The sequence below is a fragment of the Hemitrygon akajei genome, chromosome 29 (genome assembly GCF_048418815.1).
Source record: "Hemitrygon akajei chromosome 29, sHemAka1.3, whole genome shotgun sequence".
Lineage (NCBI taxonomy): Eukaryota > Metazoa > Chordata > Chondrichthyes > Myliobatiformes > Dasyatidae > Hemitrygon > Hemitrygon akajei.
In genome coordinates, this window is record NC_133152.1 from 30,661,316 (window position 1) to 30,685,253 (window position 23,938).

The following is a 23,938-nucleotide window of genomic DNA, read 5'->3' on the forward strand; positions in this document are numbered from 1 at the left end:
GCATCAGACCCTGTTGGATCACGGTCTAGCCAATATAATCAGTAACTTCTAGTGGAGTTGTCCTGCCAATGAACATTTGTTTGGTATGTAAAATTAAGAATGGATATTAACTGGAATATAGCCTTATAAGCACAGTCAATGATTGTCATGATATCCAAACTTTGTATAGTTAGTATGCTTGGCCCTAATGCCTTCTGTAACCAGCCTGACTCGGGCTACAGATGTACACAGGAGCACATTGATTGCGATTTTGGAACCAAATGGAACCCAGATTGTCCAGACAGAGGCTACTAAGCTGAATTATTTGGGCAGGATATTCATCAAAGCCTATGTTGTTGGCTCACTAGCAGGATGGAAGGGCATCCCCCACCACCAGCAAATATCAGGCAGGGCCTGTGCAATACGCTACAGTGGTTGTGCAGGAAAGTTCTGTCTCAACCAGGCCTAGCAGATCTTACAGCCCTGCAGTTTTAACATGTGAGTGCAGAATGGTGATGTTTCTGAAATTATATAAAAAATATCCACATGGTGATATATTAATAAACATTCAACTCAGCCAGAGCTTTGTCCTGCCTGGCAAATTCAAATTAGCAAACTGTTTACTTCAACATCAGAGACAAGTCCTTTCTGTGTGGATATTAGTTTTTTAATGACTTTTGTTGGTGGTGAACTAGATTGCCTGGTTGTAAAATTAGTTTCTGTGCTGCCTTGAATTTTTTTTATATAATAACCCTTTTCACTAACAGTTTAAGCCACTGTCCCATTAAGGAATTGTAGTGGTAGATTCTGGAATTATGGCTGATACCTTGACCAAAAACCGTAATCCCCTCCACCCACCCCTATCACACCAGAGCAATACCTGAAATAAAAAGGTACTGATTTATACAGGCAAGGATTGGTTTTGGCTTGAGTATTTTCAAACCACTACACATTTTGTTTTTCCTTACTGAATCACTAATACTAGAGGACTCACCTGGGTTCAGACTTTGTATTTGCTGCCCCCCATACCTCACCAGAGTCATGTTTACTTTTTTCCTTTTCTGCCTGGCTTAATTGTCAATTCTGATTGGATATATTTCTGAAGATTTATTATATGACATGCCTCAGCTCCCAGTCGATCATATAGTGTGCCTGTCCTATTAGTGTGTCATTTTTCTGTTTCCAACCTCCGTTATTCATACCAGTGTCTTCCTGGTGCACTTCACTTCCAGAGCCCATCGTTAATTATATCACACCCATCCTCATGACCTAGGTCTCTTGCATTTCACCCCATTGATCACCCAATGTGCCCGTCCACATGGTCCACCCTCATCCCACTGCCCCCATGAATCATCCAGTACCCACGCATCTGCCCCCTCCCAGTAATCACCCAATGAGCACACTCAGTGCACCCATCACTGTTGGAAAACAACTGTTTTTTACAGCTTAATTCAGTAGAATTGCTCTTTTACCCTGGCTCTTTTATTTTTATAATTAATTAAGCTCTTCAAAAAAAAGTTTTTAAAAGCCACGGTGATTTTGCTCCCAGCAATGTCCTCGCAATTAATCTTCATTTTCTGGAGACACCAAAATAACACTGGTGGTTTGCCAACACAGACTGGTCAGTTCTGCTTAACTGGGCAGGCCAGTGATGTCAGTTTTTTCCTTAATTTGCCTTTTATTACCTTTGCCAAGATCCAGGAGCTAGGTAAATAAATCTGTGGAAAATGTACAAAATGCAACACTGCTTTTGTTCTTCTCCACTTTGCCTCATTCAGTTCCTCATTGTAAGTAGCATTTGTTTAAAATAAATCAAACAAGGGAGAAGGGAATAAAAGTGTTGCAGGGCAAAGTAATCGAGAAATAGAATTGAAAGCAAGAGATTGCATTAAAAACAGGTTTGATGTCATTGGCAAAAATAGGAAGAAGTTAGGATTTTTTTACATGAAGGTTTGATTCAGAATTCAGTATTGGAAAGACTGAAATAAAAGTTTTACAGAGCAGTGGGGAAAGAGTAAGGCAGTGGAGCAAATTAATTAGTTCTTTGAAAAACCAAGCATGTGCATAGTAGCCTGGAGGCCTCATTTCAGGTATTAGTTTGCAAGAGAGTGAGGCTGGGAATAAACATTGGCCAATATTAGCAGAATTGTCAACAGTGTAGAAACTTGTCTCACCCAGTATCTCTTTCACTCTCTTGTAATCCATAGAATTGAGTTATGTGAAAAACCAAAAATTTACAAAGCTTAATCGCTCTTTCCAAAGTTCCATAAAGAGGATAGATGATGTGAAACACTAGTCTCAATCCATACAAGAAACCCAGAACAAAATGTGACATCCACATTGACAAGCGCCCAGCAGGCTAGTTATTTTAATTATAAGCTGACAGTGTTAAATTTGAGCTTGTGACTTTCCATGAGAATGGTAGAATGATAGCACAAAAGGAAACCATTTTTAGACAATCGTTCTTCCGGATAATCCTTGAAGCCAGAGTTAGTTGATATCTATAATCAAGATTGGATTTGATAATTACTCACCCATAGGAAGAATGAAGTGGTAATTATAACTATGACAATATTTTAAAGTTAAAGGAACATCAAGACTTTTGTACTTAATCCTTGAATATTACTTACACTTTTCTTTAATTACTTTGAGTGTTTTTCTGTTATTATTCTGGTTACAACTACAACACTCTGCTTGCATATTGTAGTCCACTTAGGTTGCCATTCTGCCACGCCCCTATAGGACATTGTGCAACCTTTAGCATGTAGAAGGTCTGAGAGGAGATTGGATGATATTGGCAACTGATTATTTGTCTCATTTCTCCTTCTACACTTGAGTAAAGGTTTGCAACAAAGGGGACAGACCTTTGCTATTTGAGTTCAAACAGAAGCTTGGATATCATTGAATTGTGATGAGTGGATTATAATGGTGTAAAGTTATGTCACAGAAATAACAGCCAGTGTTGAATCCAAGGACATGTTCATGGCAACTGGCCATCTAAGTTCAAGTGATTAAATAAAGTTTGGAATTGAAACAATAGCTAATCCCATGAATGGTGGCTATGAAACCAATGGGCGGTCATAAAATCCGACCTGGTTTGCCAGTGTTCTTCGGGAAGGGAGATCTGTCACTCACGCTCAGTCTGGCCTATATTTGGCTTTAATGCCACCAAGGAGTTGTCTCTTAACTGTCTCCTCAGTTCATGGGCAATGAGGGATGGTCAAAAATTACAGGCATCGCTGGCAATGTCCATGTCCCATAAATAAATCAGTGGCAATCTTGCCCCAGTGTATCTGAGTATGCCCATTACTGATTAATGCATGCGACAGATTTCAGCCCTAGTCACATTGCCACTGCGGGAGAAGAATGGAAGACCATGTTGATATATAACGCTTGCCAAAAGCACAAGTGTAGTGCAGGACAGCACTGGTGTTGATAGTTTTGGAGGAGTCCACGTTCCTCAAATCACCAATGCTCCTGTTAATAGAGATGAATCTCAAAATAGGAAAGAGGAAGGAAGGGTTAGAGGGTGAAATGGCATCACCTTGCATCAAAATTTGAAGTGTTGAAACCTGCCTTTGGTTTGATGATCGATGGTACATTTGGTTTGCTAATAGCTGTTTGGTATTGTTTTGCTGTCCTAAGCCCCCTGGTGGACCGTAGACTGTACAAGAGGGTGAGTGTAGCCTTCTGCTGGCCAGCTTCTCTCTATTTCTGCTTGGTGCCTGCTTGCATGAGGCTGCAGCCTAACCTGCCAATTCTCCCATTTGTTGCCTATAAATAAACTAACACTCAAAACAATACTAACAAATCTGCTTCTTAAAGATACAATTTTTATTTTATAAACATATATATAGTTATATATATGGTAAATGATTTCAGCAGTTATTTTTAATGCATGATCCAGAATGACACTTGCGATGAATTGTGGAATGCTGGATGACATGAAACGCATCCAGGAATTATCCAATTAAAAATGTTGAACTTGGAACTTATTTGGCTCATGTGAATTGACACCAAGGTTTTAAGGAAAGGCAAAGTCAAGCAAAACCAGCTGAATTCATTCATAGAAATGGAAGTGTTTACTTCCTGGCTCTATTTACTCTGACCCAACCCCCTTCCTATCTCCCACTGAAGTGATCACGAAGGGTTATTGGAGCCAGCTTGGATCATGATGGAGACCCGGAGTCTTATGGGGAACCTGATATTCTATTGGGCGTATTGGAACGTGTCCTTGAACTATCGGAAGACTGAAATAAAATGGTGTTTGTGATCTTCAGCACATTTCATTCTTAGTTCAGTCAGAATTATGCTCCATCCCTCCCCACTTCCCATCCAAACTGTGGAAGGCAAGGTGCACCACACTGTCCTAGGAGCTGATATCATTCTGACAGAGCCGTAGTTTAAAGAGCATCTCCCAAGAAGAATGCAGACAGGGCAGTGTCTGCCATGTACTGCAACAAGTTTGCACTTCACCCCTCTTTTATTGCACATGTCCAACAGAGGTTGTTCCAGTGTTTCTCACTGTCTCAGAAAGCACTAAGTTGCCTGGTCCTTTTATTTAAATTATGTTATAAGGGCTAGTCAGTAGGTTTACAAAACCTTAATAAATAAACCTTTCATGGGATTTGTGTTCTGGAGTTAGGGACCCAAAACCAGCATCAAAAAATCACAGTATGGATATATAACCTGGTCTAGATGCAGAGTTCCTCTAGCTCTCCAATACAGTGATTTTCTCCCAAACTTTAGATTGTCCCTATTGTACCAATGTGACATTAAACCTCACTTGACTATCAGAGTGAGGTTACAGGATGGGAATGCAGATTTAAAAAGTAGGGTTCTGTCCCTTAGGAAGCATAGTGAAAAGGGCCAGTATTGGTTATTTTATATCAATATCAGCAATCTGTAACAGAACAAACTTCCATTATGTTTGCAGCCTGATTTGAAAAACTAGGATGCTCACCACTTCCACCTTGTGTATCGATGACTTAGAACATTTCCCTCTTAGACTGATCACAATGTTTGCTGATGCTAGTGTCTCCCTCCCTAGAGCCTATTTCCCCCAACTGTCCATGTGTGCTTGCTTGCTTTTGGATAAATCCTCACCTATGTTCACTATCATATCCTGGTAGGAGGGGCAAAGTAGTAAACAGGGAGGCACCTTTCACAAGTGCCATTCAGATCAGTTTTCTTGCTATTTTTGGTCGCAATTAATTTTAAAGGAAGTCATTTCTTTCTTAATTATCACAATCCATTCAAATTCCTGGTCGTGTTAAAGTTCATTTATATAGAAGTGATATCCACTTTCCTCTTGCTTCTACCTCCTACCCAAGATACACAAACTGGACTGTCCAGGTAAACCTGTTGTCCCTGCCTGCTCCTGCCCCATTGAACATGTGTCCTCATATGTCGATTCCATTCTTCGCCCCCTGGTTCAGCCCCTTCCCACCACATCTGCGACACTTTTCAAGCCGTCGATCTCCTGAGTAACTTTCAATACCCTGGCCCTGACCGCCTCATCTTTACCACAGATGTTCAGTTCCTGTACACTCCTCTTTTCCATCAAGAAGGCTTCAAAGCTCTCTGCTTCTTTCTTGACAAAAGAACCAACTAATCCTCCTCCTGGCAGAACTGGTCCTCACCCTGAACCATTTTTTCCTTCAGCTCTTCTCACTTTCTCCAGACATGGTTGGTCTATCTCTGATACCGTACTCCCCTTTGTCGATCTCTCTTTCTCTATCTTTGGAGACAAACTGTCAACCAATATCTTTTATAAACTTACTGATCCCCACAGTTATCTCAACTATACCTCTTCCCATCCTGTCTCCTGTAAAAATACTATTCCCTTCTCTCAGATTCTTCACCTCCACCACATCCGTTCCAGGACATCAGAGATGCCCTCCTCCTTTAAAGAACAGGGTTTCCTTCCCTTCACTATTGATGTTGCCCTCACCCACATCTCCTCCATTTCCCCTACATCCACGCTCACCCCATCTTCCCACCTTTGGAAAGGTTAAGGCAAACAGTATAGAGTTCCTCTTGTCCTTATCTATCACCTCCACAGCCTCTGCATCTAAAACCTGTAATCTCAGTAACTTCCGCCATCTCCAAAGGGACCCTACCACTAAACGTATCTTTACCTACCCCCTCCCACCTGCTCTCCGCAGGGATCGCTCCCTCTGCAATTCCCTTGTCCACTCATCCTTCCCCACTAATCCCTCCCGGCACTTATCCCTGCAAGCGGCCTAATTGCAACACCTACCCTTGACCTTTCCCACCCACCTGTCTTCACCTATCACCTTCCAGTTAGCTTCATTCCCCCCCTCCACTTTTTTATTCTGGCACTTTCCCCCTACTTTCTCAGACCTGAAGAAGGGTCTCGGCCCATAACGTTGACTGTTTTTTCATTTCCATGGATGCTGCCTGACCTGTTGCATTCCTCCAGCATTTTGTGTGTGTTGCTCTCCACTTTTTAGTTTAGAAAATATCTAAGTATTTGTAAATGACTCCTAAATTCAGAGGCATCTGCCTAGCATTAGCCGGGATTCCTGGAGTGTCATTTAATTGTCATTGGATATCACTGGTTACAAGTGATACAGGGGAATGAGCAGCAGGATCAGCATCAAACATTCATAACTTCACCACTGAGGCAAAAATAACACATTAACCCCAAAAAAGAAGGAAATCAAGGTAATAAACATAGAATCATGCCAAGTGGCCCTTCAAATCTGCTCCATCAGTCAATATAATTATGATTAATCGTCATTCTCAGCAGTATATTCCCAATCTCTTCCTATGCTTCTTAACATCCTTTTTCCATTATTGTTTAACTATCTCCAAAATATATTCAGTGGCTTGGCCTCTACTGCACTCTGTGGTTGTGAGTTTCGCAGGTCACCACAATGAATATGGAAATTTCTCCTGGTTCACTCTCAGATCTCTTCTCTTGAAATTTTAGTACTCCTGTACTCAATTCCATGGGTGTCTCAGTAGTGTAGCTGTTAGCATGATGCTATTAAAGCTGGAGACTTTCTGGAGTTTAGAGTTCAATTCCAGCATCATTCTGTATGGAGACTCTGTATGTTCTTCCATTGGAATGTGTGGGTTTTACCCTTGTGTTCCAGTTTCATCCCATAGTCCCAAGATGCAGTGAGCAAGTTAATTTGTCATTGTAAATTGGCCTGTGATCAGGTTATGGTTAATTGGGGTTATGGGGTTTCTGGGGCAGCATAGCTCAAAGGGCCAGAGTGGCCTACTCCGCGCTGTATCGCGAAATAAATAAATAAGATGAAAAAAATAAAATCTGAAGTTGTGACCCCTTATTCTGAATACCGCAACCAGATACCAGGGTGGTAACACAGTGTAGAGGTTAGCATAATCACTTAACAGCATCACCGATCATGGCTTGATTTCTGCCGCTATCTGTAAGGAGTTTGTATGTTCTCCCTGTGACCACGTGGATTTCCTCCAGGTGCTCCCATATTCCAAAGACATACGGTTAGAGTTAGGATTAGGAAGTTTTGGCCATGCTTTGCTGGTGCTAGAGGCATGTCGACACTGTGGGCTACCCTAGTGCAATCCTTGAACTATGTTGGTCATTGATGCAAAAAAAAAGACACATTTCACTGAACAGAGCCATTGAGTCTTCGAAAAGCACAGCACAGAAACAGGCCCTTTGGCCCATCTGATCCATGCTGAACCATTTAAACTGTCTACTGCTATTGACCTACAGCAGGACCATAGCCCTTCATACCCCTACCATCCATGTACCTATCCAAACTTCTCTTAAATGTTTAAATTGAACTTGCATGCACCACTTGTGCTGGCAGCTCATTTTGCACTCTCGTGACCCTCTGAGTGAGGAAGTTTCCCCTCATGTTCCCCTTAAACTTTTCACCATTCACCTTTAACCCATGACACCCAGTTGTAGTCCCATTCAATCTCAGTGGAAAAAGCCTGCTTCCATTTACTCTATCTACACGTACAAACACGCTGGAGGAACTCAGCAGGTGGGACAGCATCCGTGGAAACAAGCAGTCAACGTTTTGGGCCGAAACCCTTCGTCAGGACTGAAGAAGGAGGGGCAGGGGCCCTATTAAGAAGGTGGGGGGAGGGTAGGAAGGAGAAGGCTGGTAGGTGCCAGGTGAAAAACCTGCCAAATGTAAAAATGCTATTCCCTATTCCCAGTTCCTCCGTCTCTGCCGCATCTGCTCCCAGGATGAGGCTTTCCATTCCAGGACATCTCAAATGTCCTCTTCCTTTAAGAATCCTGGATTCCCTTCTGCCATCATCAATGATGCCCTCACCCGCATCTCCTCCATTTCCCGCACTTCGGCCCTCACCCCATCCTCCCATCACCACAACAGGGACCGTGTTCCCCTTGTCCTCACCTACCACCTCACCAGCCTCTGGATCCAGCATATTATCCTTCGCAACTTCCGCCACCTTCAACAGGACCCCACCGCTAAGCACATCTTTCCCTCTCTACCCCTCTCTGCTTTTCACAGGGATCGTTCCCCCCACAACTGCCTGGTCCACATGTCCCTCCCCACAGATCTCCTACCTGGCACTTATCCCTGCAAGCGTAAGTGCTACACCTGTCCCTACACCTTCTCTCTTACCACCGTTCAGGGCCCCAAACAGTCCTTCCAGGTGAGGCAACACTTCACTTGTGAGTCTGTTGGGGTCAGCTACTGCATCCGGTGCTCCCGGTGCAGCCTCCACTACATCGGTGAGACCCGACGCAGATTGGGGGACCACTTCGTCGAGTACCTCCGCTCCATCCACCACAACAGACAGGAACTCCCGGTTGCCACCCACTTCAACTCTGCTTCACTTTCCCATTCGGATATGTCCATACATGGCCTCCTCTACTGCCATGATGAGGCCAAACTCAGGTTGGAGGAGCAACACCTCATATACCATCTGGGTAGTCTCCAACCCCTGGGTATGAACATCGAATTCTCCAACTTCCAGTAATTCCCTCCCTCTCCCTTCCCCCATCCCACCTTCACTCTGCCTCCTCTTCCAGCTGCCTATCACCTCTCTCATGATTCTGTCTTCTTCTACTACCCATAGTGCTTTCCCCTTATATTCCTTCTTCACCTTTCCTGCCTATCCCCTCCCTGCTTCCCCTCCCCCACCACTTGATCTTTCCTCTGATTGGTTTTTCACCTGGCACCTACCAGCCTTCTTCCCACCCTCCCCCCACCTTCTTTATAGGGCCCCTGCCCCCTCCCCTCTTCAGTCCTGACGAAGGGTCTCGGCCCAAAACGTTGACTGCTCGTTTCCATGGATGCTGCCCGACCTGCTGAGTTCCTCCAGCTTGTTTGTACGTGTTGATTTGACCCCAGCATCTGCAGTGTACTTTGTATTTCTATACCCCTCATAATTGTGTATATCTCTATCAAATCTCCTCTCAATCTTCTACATTCCAAGAAAGTCCTGATCTATTCAATCTTTCCTTCTCAGGTCCTCCAGACCTGCAACACCCTTGTAAATTTTCTCTGCACTCTTTCAATCTTATTTACATCTTTCCTGTAGGTAGGTGACCAAAACTGCCCACAATACTCCAAATTAGGCCTCACCAACGTCCTATACAACTTCAACATAACATTCCATCTCTTGTACTCAATATTTTGATTTATGAAGGCCAAGGTGCCAAAAACTTTCCTTACAACCCTGTCTTCCCGTGATGCCACTTACAATGAATCATGGACCTGTATTTCCAGATCTTTTGTTCTACCACACTCCTCAGTGCCCTGTTGTTCAATGTGTAAGACCTACCCTAGCTGGACCTACTGAAGTGTAACACCTCGCACTTGTCTGCGTTAAATTCCATCTCTGCCATTTTTCAGCAAATTTTTCCATCTTGTCCAGAACCCACTGCTAGCGATGATCACCTTCCTTACTGTCCACTACACCCCCCAATCTTGGTGTCAATAGACAATAGACAGTAGGTGCAGGAGTAGGCCATTCGGCCCTTCTAGCCAGCACCGCCATTCACTGTGATCATGGCTGATCATACACAATCAGTACCCTGTTCCTGCCCTCTCCCCATATCCCTTGACCCCGCTATCTATAAGAGCTCTTATCTAACTCTCTCTTGAATGCATCCAGAGATTTGGCCTCCACTGCCTTCTGGGGCAGAGCATTCCACATATCCACCACTCTCTGGGTGAAAAAGTTTTTCTGCATCTCTGTTCTAAATGGCCTACCCCTTATTCTTAAACTGTGGCCTCTAGTTCTGGACTCACACATCAGTGGGAATATGCTTCCTGCCTCCAGCGTGTCCAATCCCTTAATAATCTTATATGTTTCAATCAGATCCCCTCTCATCCTTCTAAATTCCAGTGTATACAAGCCCAGTCGCTCCAATCTTTCAACATATGACAGTCCTGCCATTCCGGGAATTAACCTTGTGAACCTACGCTGCACTCCCTCAATAGCAAGAATGTGCTATCTGTAAATTTGCTGATCCATTTAACCACATTACCATCCAGTATGTTGATATAGAAGACAAACAACAACAGACACAGCACCAATCCCTGCAGTATTCCAGTAGTCATAGGTTTCCGGTCAGAGAGGCAACCATCTACTACCACTCTCTGGCTTCTCCCACAAAGTCAATGTTTAATACAATTTACTACCTCATATTGAATTCCAAGTGACTGAACCTTTTTGACCAACCTCCCATGTGGGATCTTGTCAAATGCCTTACCAAAGTCCAACAGCCTGCCCCAATCCACACTTGCCAGATCCTTTCTGATACCATCAAGATTTTCCTTTCTCCAATTTAGAATCTCAACTCAGGGACCAGACCTACCTTTTTGCATATTTACTTTGATGCTAATGGCATTATGATCACTAGATGCAAAATGCTCCCCTACACAAACTTCTGTCGCCTGCCCTGTCTCATTCCCTAATAGCAGATAAAGTATCACACACTCTCTCATGGGACTTTTACATGCTGATTAAGGAAACTTTCCTGAACCCATTTGACAAACTCTATCCCATCTAGTCCTTTTACAGTATGGGAGTCCCAGTCAATATGTGGAAAGTTGAAAACACCTGTCATAGCAACCTTATGTTTCTTGCAACAGTCCACGATCGCTCTGCAAACTTGCTACTCTAAGTCCTTCAGATTGTTGTGTGGTCTGTAATATAACCTCATTAACACGATCATACCTTTCTCATTTCTCAGTTCCTCCCATAATGCCTCACTAGATGAGTTCTCCAGTCAGTCTTCACTAAAAACTGCCGTAACATTTTCCCTGACTAGTAATGCCAACCCTCCCCCTTTAATCGCTCCCACTCTGTCGTGTCTAAAACAACAGAATCCCAGAGTACTGAGCTGCCAGTCCTGTGCTTCTTGCAATCAAGTCTCACTAATGGCTACAGTTTCATAATTCCAGGTGTTGATCCATGCCCTGAGCTCATCAACCTTTCCTATGATACTTTGATTAAAATATACACGGCTCAGGGCATTAGTCACACCATGCTCAACCTTTTAGTTCCTGACTTTCTCTGAGGTCTTAACAACATCTGTCTCCACAACCTCTCCACTAACTATTCTGGCATCCTGACTCCCATCCCATTGCAACTCTAGTATGTTTTGCTGTTTCAATGTACATGTGACAAATAAAGTTAATTTCTTTTATCAATCCTGCCCTATTTAAATGTTGTACATTCCCATTGCATTCCATCTCATTCTTCTAAGCATAACGAATATGAGTCCTAACCTTCCTTCATACGGCACTCCTGCCATTCCAGGAATGACCCTTTGCTGCACTTTCTATTGTAAGTATATCCTTTGCTATGTGATGGGGCCAAAGTGGTACACAGTATCCCAAATGTGGTCTCACCAAGGCCCTGTAAGATTATAGCTAGACATCCCAACTCCTGTACTCAATTCCTCTTGCTTTGAAGGCTATCATCAGTTGTCCTCCTTAACCTCCAGCTGTACCTACAATATTTGCTTTGTCACCAGTGTGCAGAAACACTCAGGTCTTTTTTACATTAACACCTCCCAATCTAACTGCTTTTCCAAAGTGGATGACTTTTGTTTCCACTGTGCTACATCGGCCATCTTTTTGCTCACTGGCTTAGTCTGAATCGCCTTAAGTGTATTCTCCGCATGATTACATAGCATTGGGTCATCAGCAAACATTGAAATATTGCATTTTAATCCGTCATTCAAATCGTTGCAACATTACAGATAACACAGCCTCATAGCTCCAGTGTCACAGTGTCCGTCCTGACCTCGGGTGCTGTCTGTGTGTAGTTTACATGTTCTCTCAGTGACCCATGTTCTCCTGGGTACTCTGATTTCCTTCCACATCCCAACGATATGCTGATGGGTAATTAAATTGGTGGCGGTAAGTTACCCTTTGTGTAGCTGAGTAGTAGGTATATCAGGGAGAGCTAATGGGTAAATGAGAGAAAATCAATGGAGGAAATGAGTTGATAAGGATTGATTTGAAAGTTAGCATATACTCAATCAGACAAATAGCCTTCTACATCATCAGGAAATACATGTAATTATAAAATAGCTGAGGTCCAAACTCTGATCCCAACTAGTTACTTCCCTCTGTTAACCAATTTTTAACCTATAAAATACCACCAAAATGTTCTTTACTTTTGCATGCAGGCCGTTTGGTGGGACTTCTAAAAAATATTTCTGAAAATCCAAATATGCCACCTCTACTGGTTCTCCCTTATCATTCCACCAGTTATATTCTCAAAAACAAAACTCCAATTGGTTTGTCAGACACGATTTCCATCTCAGAAATCCATGTTATCTTGTGAAGTCCTCCTAATAATTGCAAAGTATCCTGTTATGTCACCCTTCAAAATGTCCTCCTAGTCCCTTCCCCATAATTGACAATGAGCTACACTCCCAGCCTTTAACAGCCTGGGCCATTGAAATAAAGGGTTAGCACACAGAGTATTGTTTACATTGTGATGGCTTGCTTTATCTGAAATTCCCTGAGACCTTGGTGTTGTCTTCCATGAGCCAGCCCACAAAGGGGCACTACCGATGCACTAGTTCACTGAGGTTTTCCTGTCTTAGCAGACCTGTGAATTACCGAGTTTGGAATGAATGCATGCATGCAAATGGCTGATGTTTCAGGCTAAAATCAGAATTGTTGACAGTTTTTTTAAAGCTGCATTATATTATAGAAAAATATTGTTTTACCTATCCAATTTATAAACAGAATGTGTCTGTCTGCCACCATCAGCAGCACCACAAACCCCTGTTTGAACCCATTCTTCTACTTCATATTGGGTTGCTACATGCACACCTCACAGGTTTCCGAACAGCAACTTCAGTGGCTGGCCCACATATTACAGTACTGTAGATTAGAACATAGAACAGTTCATCACAGTACAGGACCTTTGGCCCATGATGTTGTGCTGACCTTTAACCTACTCCACGATCAATCTAACCATACCCTCCTATATAGTCCACAACACTCCATTTTTCTTTCATCCAGGAGCCTATCTTAAATTATCCTAATGCATCAGCCTCTACCACTCCTGCCAATGCATTCCAGGCATTTAACACTCTATAAAAAAACCTACCTCTGGCATCTCCCCTAAACATTCCTCTACTTCTTAAAAGGATGTCCTTAGTATTAGCCATTGCTGCACTGGGAAAAAGGAACTAGCTGTCCACTCTATCTATATCTCTTGTAATCTGATACCCTCAATTAAGTCACTTTTCATTGCCCTGTGGTCCAAAGAGAAAAGCTCTAGCTCACTCAGCCTTTCTTCATGAGACGTATTTTTTAATCCAGGAGTACCTTAGTAAATCTCCTCTGCACCTTCCCTGCAACTTCCACGTCCTTCCTGTAATGAGGCGACCAGTACTACATAAACACAATACTCCCAAATGTAGCCTAACCAGATTTTTATTAAGTTGCAACATTACCTCGCAGTTCTTGAAACTCAATCCCCCAAAGGACAACACATGATATGCCTTCTTAACTACAATATTAACTTGCACAGCAAATTTGTGGAACTTGTGGATTTGGACACAAGGTGTCTCTTTTCATCCACACTGCTAAAAATCCTGCTATTAATCTTGTACTCTATATTCAAGTTCGACCTTCGAAAGTGTACCATGAAACACTTTTCCAGATTGAACTCCAGCTACCACTTCTCAGCCCCATTCTGCATCCTCTCACTGTCCCATTGTAACCTGTGACAAATTTCTGCATGATCTAAAACACCACAGCCTCCATGTCACCTGGAAACTTACTAACCCACCCTTCCACTTCCTCATCCAAGTCATTTATAAAACTCACGAAAAGCAAGATCCCGGAACAGATCCCTGCAGAACACCACTAGTTTCTGACCTCCAGGCAAAATACGCTCATCCACTACCACCCTCTACTTTTCTGAGCTAGCTAATTCCAAATCCACACAATTAAGTTTCCAAGGATCCCATGCTTTTCTGGATGAACATTCCATGTGGAATCTTGTCAAACACCTTACTAAAATCCATTTCCACCATATCCACCACTCTGTCAATTTGTATCACCTCAAAGAATTCAATCTATCCTTCACAACTATCCATAACAAGGCCATGCTTCTCCATATGCTCGTAAATTCTGTCTTTAAGAATCCTCTTTATTTCTTTGCCACTGTTCTGTAATTCCCAGGAGTATCTTTACCTAATACCTTTCTTGAACAAGGGAACAACATTTGCCATCCTCCAAACATCTAGTATTGCTCTTGTGGCAAGTGAGGATGCAAAGATTATCGTTAATACTCCAGCAACCTCTAACTCACTTTCCATAATAACCTGGGATATATCCTGCCGGTCCCTGGGACTTAACTATCCTAATGTTTTTCTTGTGTTCTAACGCTGCTTCTTTCTTAATGTCTACATGCTCCAGCACACTAGCCTGTTCTATACTAACCTCACATTCCCTCTCCTCTCACTGGTGAAAACTGAAGCAAAGTATTCATTAAGGACCTCCCCTGCTTCCTCTGACTCCAGGCATGTTTCTTCATTCATCCCTGAGCAGTCCTATACCTATGCTTGTCATCCTGTTTTTCACAGATGTGTAAAACGCCTTGGGGCTTTCCTTAATCTTACTCACAAAGGCTTTTTCATGTTCCCTTCTAACTTCTAAATCCTTTCTTATGATTCTTCCTGGCTACTTTATAGCTCTCAAGCTCTTTTTGATCTTTGCTTCCTAAACCTTAAGTATGCTTCCTTCTTCCTTTGGTCTAAATGTTCCACTTCTCTTGTCAACCGTGGTTCCTTCATCCTACCATCCTTTCCCTGTCTCAATGGGACAAACCTATCCAAAAGCCCATGTAAATGCTCCCTAAACAACCTCCACATTTTTGCTGTACATTTCCCTGAATGCATCTTCTCCCAATTTATATTCCCAAATTCCTGCCTAATACTATTGTAATTATCCCTCCCCAATACTATTGTAATTATCCCTCCCCCATATCATCGGCCCTTCTCCTTGTTAAGGGTCAAGGAGTTGTAGTTACTATCCCCAAAATGCTCACCTGACCAGGTTCATTACCTAGTACTAGATCCAATATAGACTCCCCTCTGGTTAGCCTGACCACATATTGTGTCAGGAATCCTTCCTGGATGCCCCTAACAAGTTCTGCCCGATCTAAACCTTTTGCACTAAGGAATTGCCAATCAGTTTTAGGGAGGTTGTAGTCACCCATGACAACAACCCTGTCATTTTTGCACCTTTCCAAGATCTAGCTACTTAACCTCTCTTAGTTGTATCTGTTGCTATTGGAAGGCCTATAGAGTACTCCCAGTAGAGTGGTTGCTCCCTTCCTGTTTCTGACTTCCACCCACAATGTGTAGACGACCCTCCACAACATCCTCCTTTTCTACAGCTGTGATACTATCCCTGATTAGGAATGCCACTCCCCCACCTCTTTTACCTCTGTCCCTGTCCTTTTAGAAGCATCTAAACCCCAGAACATCCAGCCGCCATTCCTGCTCCGGAGAGAGCCAAGCCTCGGTACTGGCCATAACATCATAATTCCATGTGCTGCTCCATGCTCCAAGTTCATCGACCTTGCTCTTAAAACTTCTCGTACTAAAGTAAGCAATTCCAACCCATCCAACTGACTGCATTTTTGCCCTATCCACTGCCTATCCTTCTTCAAAGACTCTCTGTACATTGCCTCCACCTTTGTACCAACTGCTCCATTATTTGACCTGACACTCTGGTTCCCATCCCCCTGCCAACCTCACTTAAACCCTCCCTAGCTGTAGCAAACCCGCTCACAAGAACATCGGTCCCCTTCCCCAGGAGAAATCCCAGTGATCCACAAATCTGAAGTCCTGCCCTCTGCACCAGCTCTTCAGTTGTAATTCATTTGCCATTACATGTTATTTCCTACTCACTAGCACATGCATAGGCAGATTCCAGAGATTACTACTCTTGAGCTCCTGCTTTTTTTGCCTTTTTAACTCCCTATGTTTTTTGTTCAGGACCTCATTCCCTTTTCCTAGCTATGTCATTAGTGCCAATGTGTATCACGACTTCTAGCTGCTTACCCTCCCCCTTAAGTATGCCGTAGACTAGACCCGAGATGTCTCTCACCCTAGCACCTGGGAGGTAACATACCATCCTGATTTGATTTATATGAGGTCCTGATGAGTGCGAGAGCAACATTTTGAAAGACCCAGCAAATTAAAAGGGTTAACGATTACACAGCACAACATTGCCCTGCATTTATCTAGCGTCTTTAGTGTAACAAGATGTCAAGAGCATTTCCAGACCAAAATTGACACCACTAACTGCTACAGCCTCCAAGAGAACAAACTAGGATTTTTGCAAACAACGCCAACCTATATTTAATTGCCTCCACAATAAGTGTATAATTGATCTTCCCTGTAATCATTTAGAACCACTTACCCAGATAAAGTTGTTGAGCAATGGCCTTTAAAGGTCAGTTAGATTAAACATGGTTTCATCTTAGCATCTGTGAGCAATTCTACTGGTGATCTCTATGTTCAGTATTACTGTGTGTGCGCAACACAACAGCTCCTCTCGTATTAAAGTATCGCTGCTTGTCCATCTCACCCACTGCCACAGTTTAGATAGTGTCATTCACTCCTTTCCACTGGTACACCTCTTTCTGAATCAGTATGTAATGCAAAACAGTCACATTAAGTGTTATCAATTCAATTGACTTCATCATAACAATTTTTGTAACTTCCATTTTACTGGTATTGATATTGCCTTGATTATTGCTTTCCTAAATGTTCCTCTTATTTCTATTATCCTCTGTCAAACCCCTTTGTACTTGCATCCTCATGTGGTTGAAATTAAGAACTATTGCTAAATCTAATGAGATGGGGTGAGGTTGTTTGTTGGTTTACTGCAAGCAGGAATTGGATTAAAATGACACTCCCTACGATTTGTTACCTCATCTCTCTTCTTACTTTCCCTAAACTCTCTTAATTTTTCCATGTTTCTTTAACCTGAAACCCGTTTGTTTAGACCCTCCCTACCTACCTATCCCAAGTTATCATCTGTACCTCACCTGAGGAAGTGCCTCTTTAGTTCTGTCCATCACAAGAACACGAGTAAAAGAACTCGCTACAACCTGAGCAGTAGATCGTCACAACCCAGACTGTTAAGGCCCATACTACCCATGAGAAATGCCACAGGAGCACAGCTAATTGAATTCACTTCTTGATTAAACTGAACTTACCTCTTAGCTCATTACTCACCTCCTGCAGCAGGGTCCTTGACCCTGAATGCCAAAAGCTGCCTGTTGACACATATTAGTAGACTTCTGCATGCACCATTTCTTGTATATAATAGATTGCAGCTTTAAACAAGTGATTGAAAGATTGCTCAAAGTACACAATATTGTAGTAGTTCACCATCTTCTTTGCATCACATAAGTTGCGATTAAATGATACTGCTCAGAAATATTAATGGGGCAACATGATTTCTATTGATATGGTATGCAGAAATATGTAATCATACGTCATGTGTGAGCTGGGCTGTTGCTATGGATTTCTAGTCTTGTTGCATCTCTATACTGCCACTAATATTTTTATGTGCCTGCAGCCATGATGTTTACTGAATGCATATTGGGGGTGAGGGAGAGTAGTTTCTCTAAAGTCCAGGGTCATATTGGGGAGGAGTTGACTGTGTCCAATGTGTGGTAATATCTTGTGTAGGTTCCTTTCTAAAAGCATTTATGGAGCCATAAAACATACTGAATGCTGTAATCCTTCTGCTCTTATCGCTGCAACACATGCCAAATGGTATCTGAAGCCTGAACATGCTAAGTCATCTAGCCTGGGCTTGCAGCTTCTGAATTGAATGAAATTAATAAATTTGAACCAAATCAAATGGTTATGCTAGGAGCGGGCCCATCATTTGTGGAGAAATTTGTCGTTGTTTGTCAGTGCCAACTGATTAGAAGAATGTTGGCTACCAACTGCATTCCATTTAACTCAATGGAACTAAATATTTGGAGGCAAGATTGATGGAAGGCTAATAACCTCGTGTGTGTTCAGCAGAGGCAGTCTCAAAATCACCAGGGATTGCTGGATCTCATTATTCTGTTCAAGGGGAGTCAGCAATGTGCTGCTGCTGATGGTACATACCAGTGAAGGAAAAAAAGGCTTTTCTACTGCAGAGTGTGGAAATGGAAGAGTTTTAAATACTTTCTCATTGCCCCATTTGAAACAAAAATCACTTCACAACAGCAGAGCTGTATATTGTCTCCCTCAGGGAGAAGACTAACATTTATAAGTTGTGGCTGATACCATTAGTGTTTGCACTGCTCTGAAATTAAAGCTATAAGGGATAAATTGTACCAAACAGAGATCATTGTGTGATTTGGGAATTTACATATAGATGTTTGAATCCAAAACTTCTGTCCACCAGTAGAGGAGCTCCACGCCTGTTTTCGATCCAATAATGTGAAGATACACATTGGAAGGACTGAATCGTAATATTGCCATATCAACCCTGATATAGAATATTGTCTGAATATGCAAAACACACATGAAAGTTGGATTTCTACCACCAATCTTATGCCATTGAATATCTGAAACTTGTGTGTACAAGTTTTGCACGTTCATTTACAAATGCAAATAATTGACAGACTTGAAAGATAAATTAAATTTTGACAAGTTAGTATATTAAGACACTAACAAACAAAACATTAAGTTATTAATTGCGATCACATATATTGGAGTCAGCTGATTGTCAGCAAAATTCTTTTATTCCCTCAATAATATTAGTACTGTACCACACAGATAATTTATTTGTAAGGAGCTATTTTCCTCCTTACCTTAATTCGGTCAAGTCAGTTGTGAAATGGCATGCAAAGTATATTTATCTGACTGCATTGGAGGTTGGTGCAATGTAACAATCACAGTGGAATTTCCAGGCTCCTGGGGTTGACTGAATTATCAAATGAAGTCTTGACTTAGTGAGCAAACCCAAGTAACTTAATTGTGCTTTTTGGGAAACAAAAATTGGCAACTATTGCAGGTTTAGATACACAGCTTTAGGCAGGGAGTGGGCCGTAAGTTTATAATTTATTACTAAAAAGCCTGAAAAGAGATTTGTTGCATGTGCTAATGTTTCAAGGAGTGATTTCAAGCCCTTGAAAACTGCATCACTCAAGAATGTTAGTATTGTCTATGCAGTTGATTTAGTTTGCAACAAATTAACTTAACCAGTTCCTTGAGGTTAATAAAAACATAGAAAACCTACAGCACAATACAAGCCCGCTGTGCCAAACATGTCCGTACCTTAGAACCACCTAGGCTTACCCATAGCCCTCTATTTTTCTAAGCCCCATGTATCCATCCAGAAGTCTCTTAAAAGGCCCTATCATCTCCGCCTCCACCACCACCGCCGGCAGCCCACTCCACTTAATGTTGGATGAAGCAGCTGTCTTTTGGAAATTTAAATTGAGCCAGATCATTCTTGCCTGCTGCCCTTAGTATGTTTGAAAATTTAACTGGTCATGGTAATATATTGCTGGCCGATGGTGTAGTGGCTTCATCACTGGACTCCAAGATGAATGGTCCTGGCTTCAGATCTAGCTGGCCCCTTGCATGCTTTACATTCACACTTGCCTGAGTGTCGAGCCTCGTAAAAAAACAGTATGGCAAAAAATTCTGCAAGGTGTGCAAAGGAACAACAATGGTATTTGTGAAGACACAACTGAATGATTGTAACTTGAGTTTACTCATGCCCAGTATTCTTTGGCCGACAAAATATGAATTTCATCCCTTCCAAGTTTTAATCACTAATTTAGCACATTATGATTTATTCCATATAACAACTATATTTTATTAATTCCAAATTTTCTGCATATTTTTGCTCAATGATTATCTGCTGGCACAACTATGATATAACATGCTGGTTAAAAAAAGGTGGGGATATCTTGCTCTTAAGGGATAATACTTCCTTGCATTAGAAACCAGTCCTTCACTATCTCATCTTCAGTTCTTCTCCCTTCTCTCCCTCTCCTCCACCAGAACTGTGCCTATACGTTTCAAACCATGGGAAGAGGCAAGCTTCCAACTTCCAATTCAGTGTTTGAGGACAATATTAAAATGAAAAACTGAGGATGTTTTAGTATTAAATTAAGAATCCTGAACTGCTCAGAAAGCCAAGCTGTTGGTATATTCTGTGAATTTTGAAACTAAAAGCTTTTCGGAAAACATAATCACCCCTCAGCCCAGAAGACTAACCATTGGAGAAGAAGAAACCAGCCTGCTCCAGATATTCTTTTACAGATCTAAGGACAGGAGAAGGTCATTCACCCTTCAAGCATGTTCTACCCCTCAGTTAGATCATGGCTCATCTTTACCATTACCAGGCTTTGCTCTATATCCCTGATGCTCTTACCAGGCATAAAATGTCTAATCAAATTCAGAATTGAAAGCCTTAATTTTTGCTATTATCCAAATCTTTTTGATGAACCATCAATAATCCATATTGTGAAAACATCTTCCTGCATTTCATGACTGAATGGCCTATTTGAAAATGTGACAACAACCCACTGTGTCTAATGCATAGCCTGGGCTGCTAGAAAGAACACTATAACATAGAAAGAGAATTTGGGAACAATGCAATAATTTGCCCTTACAGTGCTGCTATCACAATTAGAAATTAATCTGTGGTTAACAATGAACATCCAGAATCCAGTCTTCCAAAATACTTGTAATCCACAGCGCCCCAGTGATTCCAATTTCAACTAAATGTAATGGGCCAATTGACAATCTTGTTATCCGGTTCTTAACCAACAGCAGCTAATGGCTAATATTGATTCTTGGAAAAGGAACGGCAGCACAAAACAAATTCAGCAGAGTTTTGAAGATAGTATCAGGGCACCAGATCTTAATTAAGACCCTGTCCACTGAATAGTGACCAACCAATTAGGCCTATGACTTATCAGTTCTGTCTTATGGGGAAAGACTGAGAAACCTAGGGCTTTACTCTTTGGAGCAAAGATGGATGAGAGGTGACTTAATAGAAGTATGCAAGATGATAAGAGGCATAGTTAGATTGAATAGTCAACATCTTTTTCCCAAGGCAGCAATGGCTAGTATGAGAAGACATGATTTTAAGATGATTGGAGGAAAGTATATGGCAGTTGTCAGAGGTAGGTTTCTTTATACAGAGAGTGGTAAGTGCATGGAGCACACTATTGGGGGTGGTGATAGAGACAGACATATTAGGGACACTTAAGAGTCTCTTTGATAGGCACACGGATGAAAGAAAAATGGAGGACTATGAGGAAGGAAAGGGCTAAATTGATCCTGGAGTAGGTTAAAAGGTCAGTGCAGCATCATGGGCAGAATGTGCTGTACTGTTGTAAGAATATTGTTGGAAGGTTAGTCATTCAGGTTGAGCAGTTAATGCACTAATGCGACTGTAGGCTCAATCCCGGAAACTATTTCAAGGTACCTCACATCATATGGGTAGCTTAAGAGTCAAGGACAATGCTCTTCTGTGTAGAACTTCATGAGCCTTTCTCTGAGAAGTTTGGTTAAATGAGAACTGCTAAAATACTGGAAGGGTAAATATTATGGAGATGTGGAAAAGCCGGGAAAGTTGTATAAAATTAATTGCTGCATGAAAGTCTTTGTATACATTTAATGGCTCAAATGTCTGCGATCTGACATAAATAGTTCTATGATCTAGTGAATATGAGCTTTGCACATTTATGAGGAATGCCAATATAATGTGAAATCCATCTGTGCCTTCTCATGTTAGAAGAGAAATTTTAGTTTGAATTTGGAATCAATCACTCTTGCTAATCACCTCCCTGAAGAAATTAAATTGATAACAATTAAAATGTGGGTTGACCAGAAGAACCAGTGTTGTGGAGGAATTGCAGTGTTACATAATGTTCTGCAACTTTCAATCTGATGGCAGACATTAATTTCATGCAATTAGCTGTTGGAAGTTTGTGAATATGTTGCATTGAAAGAAGTGCTGAGGCTGAAATTCAATACTAAATGCTACTGGAAATTAGCAAATCAGGCAGCAACTATAGAGGAGAATAAACAGTCAACATTTCGAGTTGAAATCCAGGCCTTGATCCAAAACATCAACTGTTTATTCCATTCCGTAGATGTCGATTTGCTGAGTTCCTCCAGCATTCTGTGATTTGCTCCAAGATTTCCAGCACCTGCAGAATCTGTGTGTTTATGATATGAGACTCAAATTCAGTTGGGATGTGAAACTGATTTATCCAGAGGTTGTGTTCCTTGTGGATTCTTAATCCTTTGAATCCTACCATTGCATCTATTAAATTTATTGGCTGGTCAAAACATTGGAGATGTTCCATTTGTTCCAACTGTACGTTCACCCTATTTTTCAGTGTACATAGAACAGGATAACAGAGTAACAAGTCCTTCAGCCCATGATCACTGTGCTGACCATGCCAATTCTAACTAATCCCATCTTCCTGCACATTGTAGCCCTCTATACCCTGTCTGGTCATGTGCCTCTAATTGCCTTTTAACCATTGCTGTCATATCTGTTTTCACCATTTCCCCTGCCAGCATGTTCCAAGTACAGTACTGTGCAAAAGTCTTAGCCGCATAATTATAGCTAGAGTGCCTAAGATTTCTGCACAGCGCTGTATATTATCTTTCCATTTACCAAATAACACTTAATACTCCTGAGCTAATACAAAGCTGAGTACTCTTATTTCTGTTTTCCACCCACCTTCCTATTTTAACCAATATACAATACTGTGAAAAGCTCTTAGGCACCCAAACTATATTTGTGTGCCCAAGATTTTTGCACAGTACTGTACCCACCACTCTCAGCGTAACTTCAGATGGAGAAATGGTGATCTATTAAACCAACAAAATAATTCAAGAGTAGAGCTACTTTTATTGGCAGAATCATGTCTTAACCTTTACCCAGGAAAAGATCATTTGGGGCAGAACTCTGTAACCCTTCAGAGAGATAGAAAACATAACACCTGAAATACCTTCCATCAGAAATTAGGCTGTCTTAACTCGAACTATCGATCTCCAGGACATAAGGTTGCGATGCACTTCCACATCATTTGGGATCCTCCAGCTCAGCTGTGCTTTGTGTTGCCAGTATCACATATTTTTCTTGATTCCCAAAGTGGCCTTTTGGCAAAGGCGAAGAACACGTTGTTCCATATTGACTAGAAAAACAGATCTGTTGACATTCTTTCTCGGTAAGAAAGACCCAAGTTATCCCAAAAAGAGAAATACATAGATTTTATCACCTAGGCTTATTAATGGAAGAAGAGCTTGTTCCAAATCCCTCCATCTGAAAACTCCTTAACATTGGCATCATTACTCTCAGCTGAGATAACCTGCTTCTTTCTTCATTGTGTCTATCTGCCATCCACGTTGCTTGGAAGCTTCTTCACTTCATTCATAATTAAACTGTGTGTTGTTTTGTTAGGTTAAAAATGT

The 23,938-nt window shown here is 41.8% G+C and overlaps 1 protein-coding gene across 9 annotated transcripts in view; it reads left to right on the plus strand.

Annotated features, from left to right (window-relative positions):
- The window catches only part of camta1a (calmodulin binding transcription activator 1a), a 1,224,644-nt gene that overhangs the window by 1,185,276 nt on the left and 15,430 nt on the right, over nt 1-23,938 (plus strand). For 7 of the 9 annotated variants that reach the window (XM_073032065.1, XM_073032068.1, XM_073032067.1 and 4 more), the window contains one exon: nt 3,625-3,655. The exons of the other annotated variants lie outside the window; for them this stretch is intronic. In XM_073032065.1, the coding sequence (XP_072888166.1) occupies nt 3,625-3,655 (31 nt within the window). The remainder of the gene's footprint in view (nt 1-3,624; nt 3,656-23,938) is intronic. 9 annotated transcript variants of the gene reach the window in all.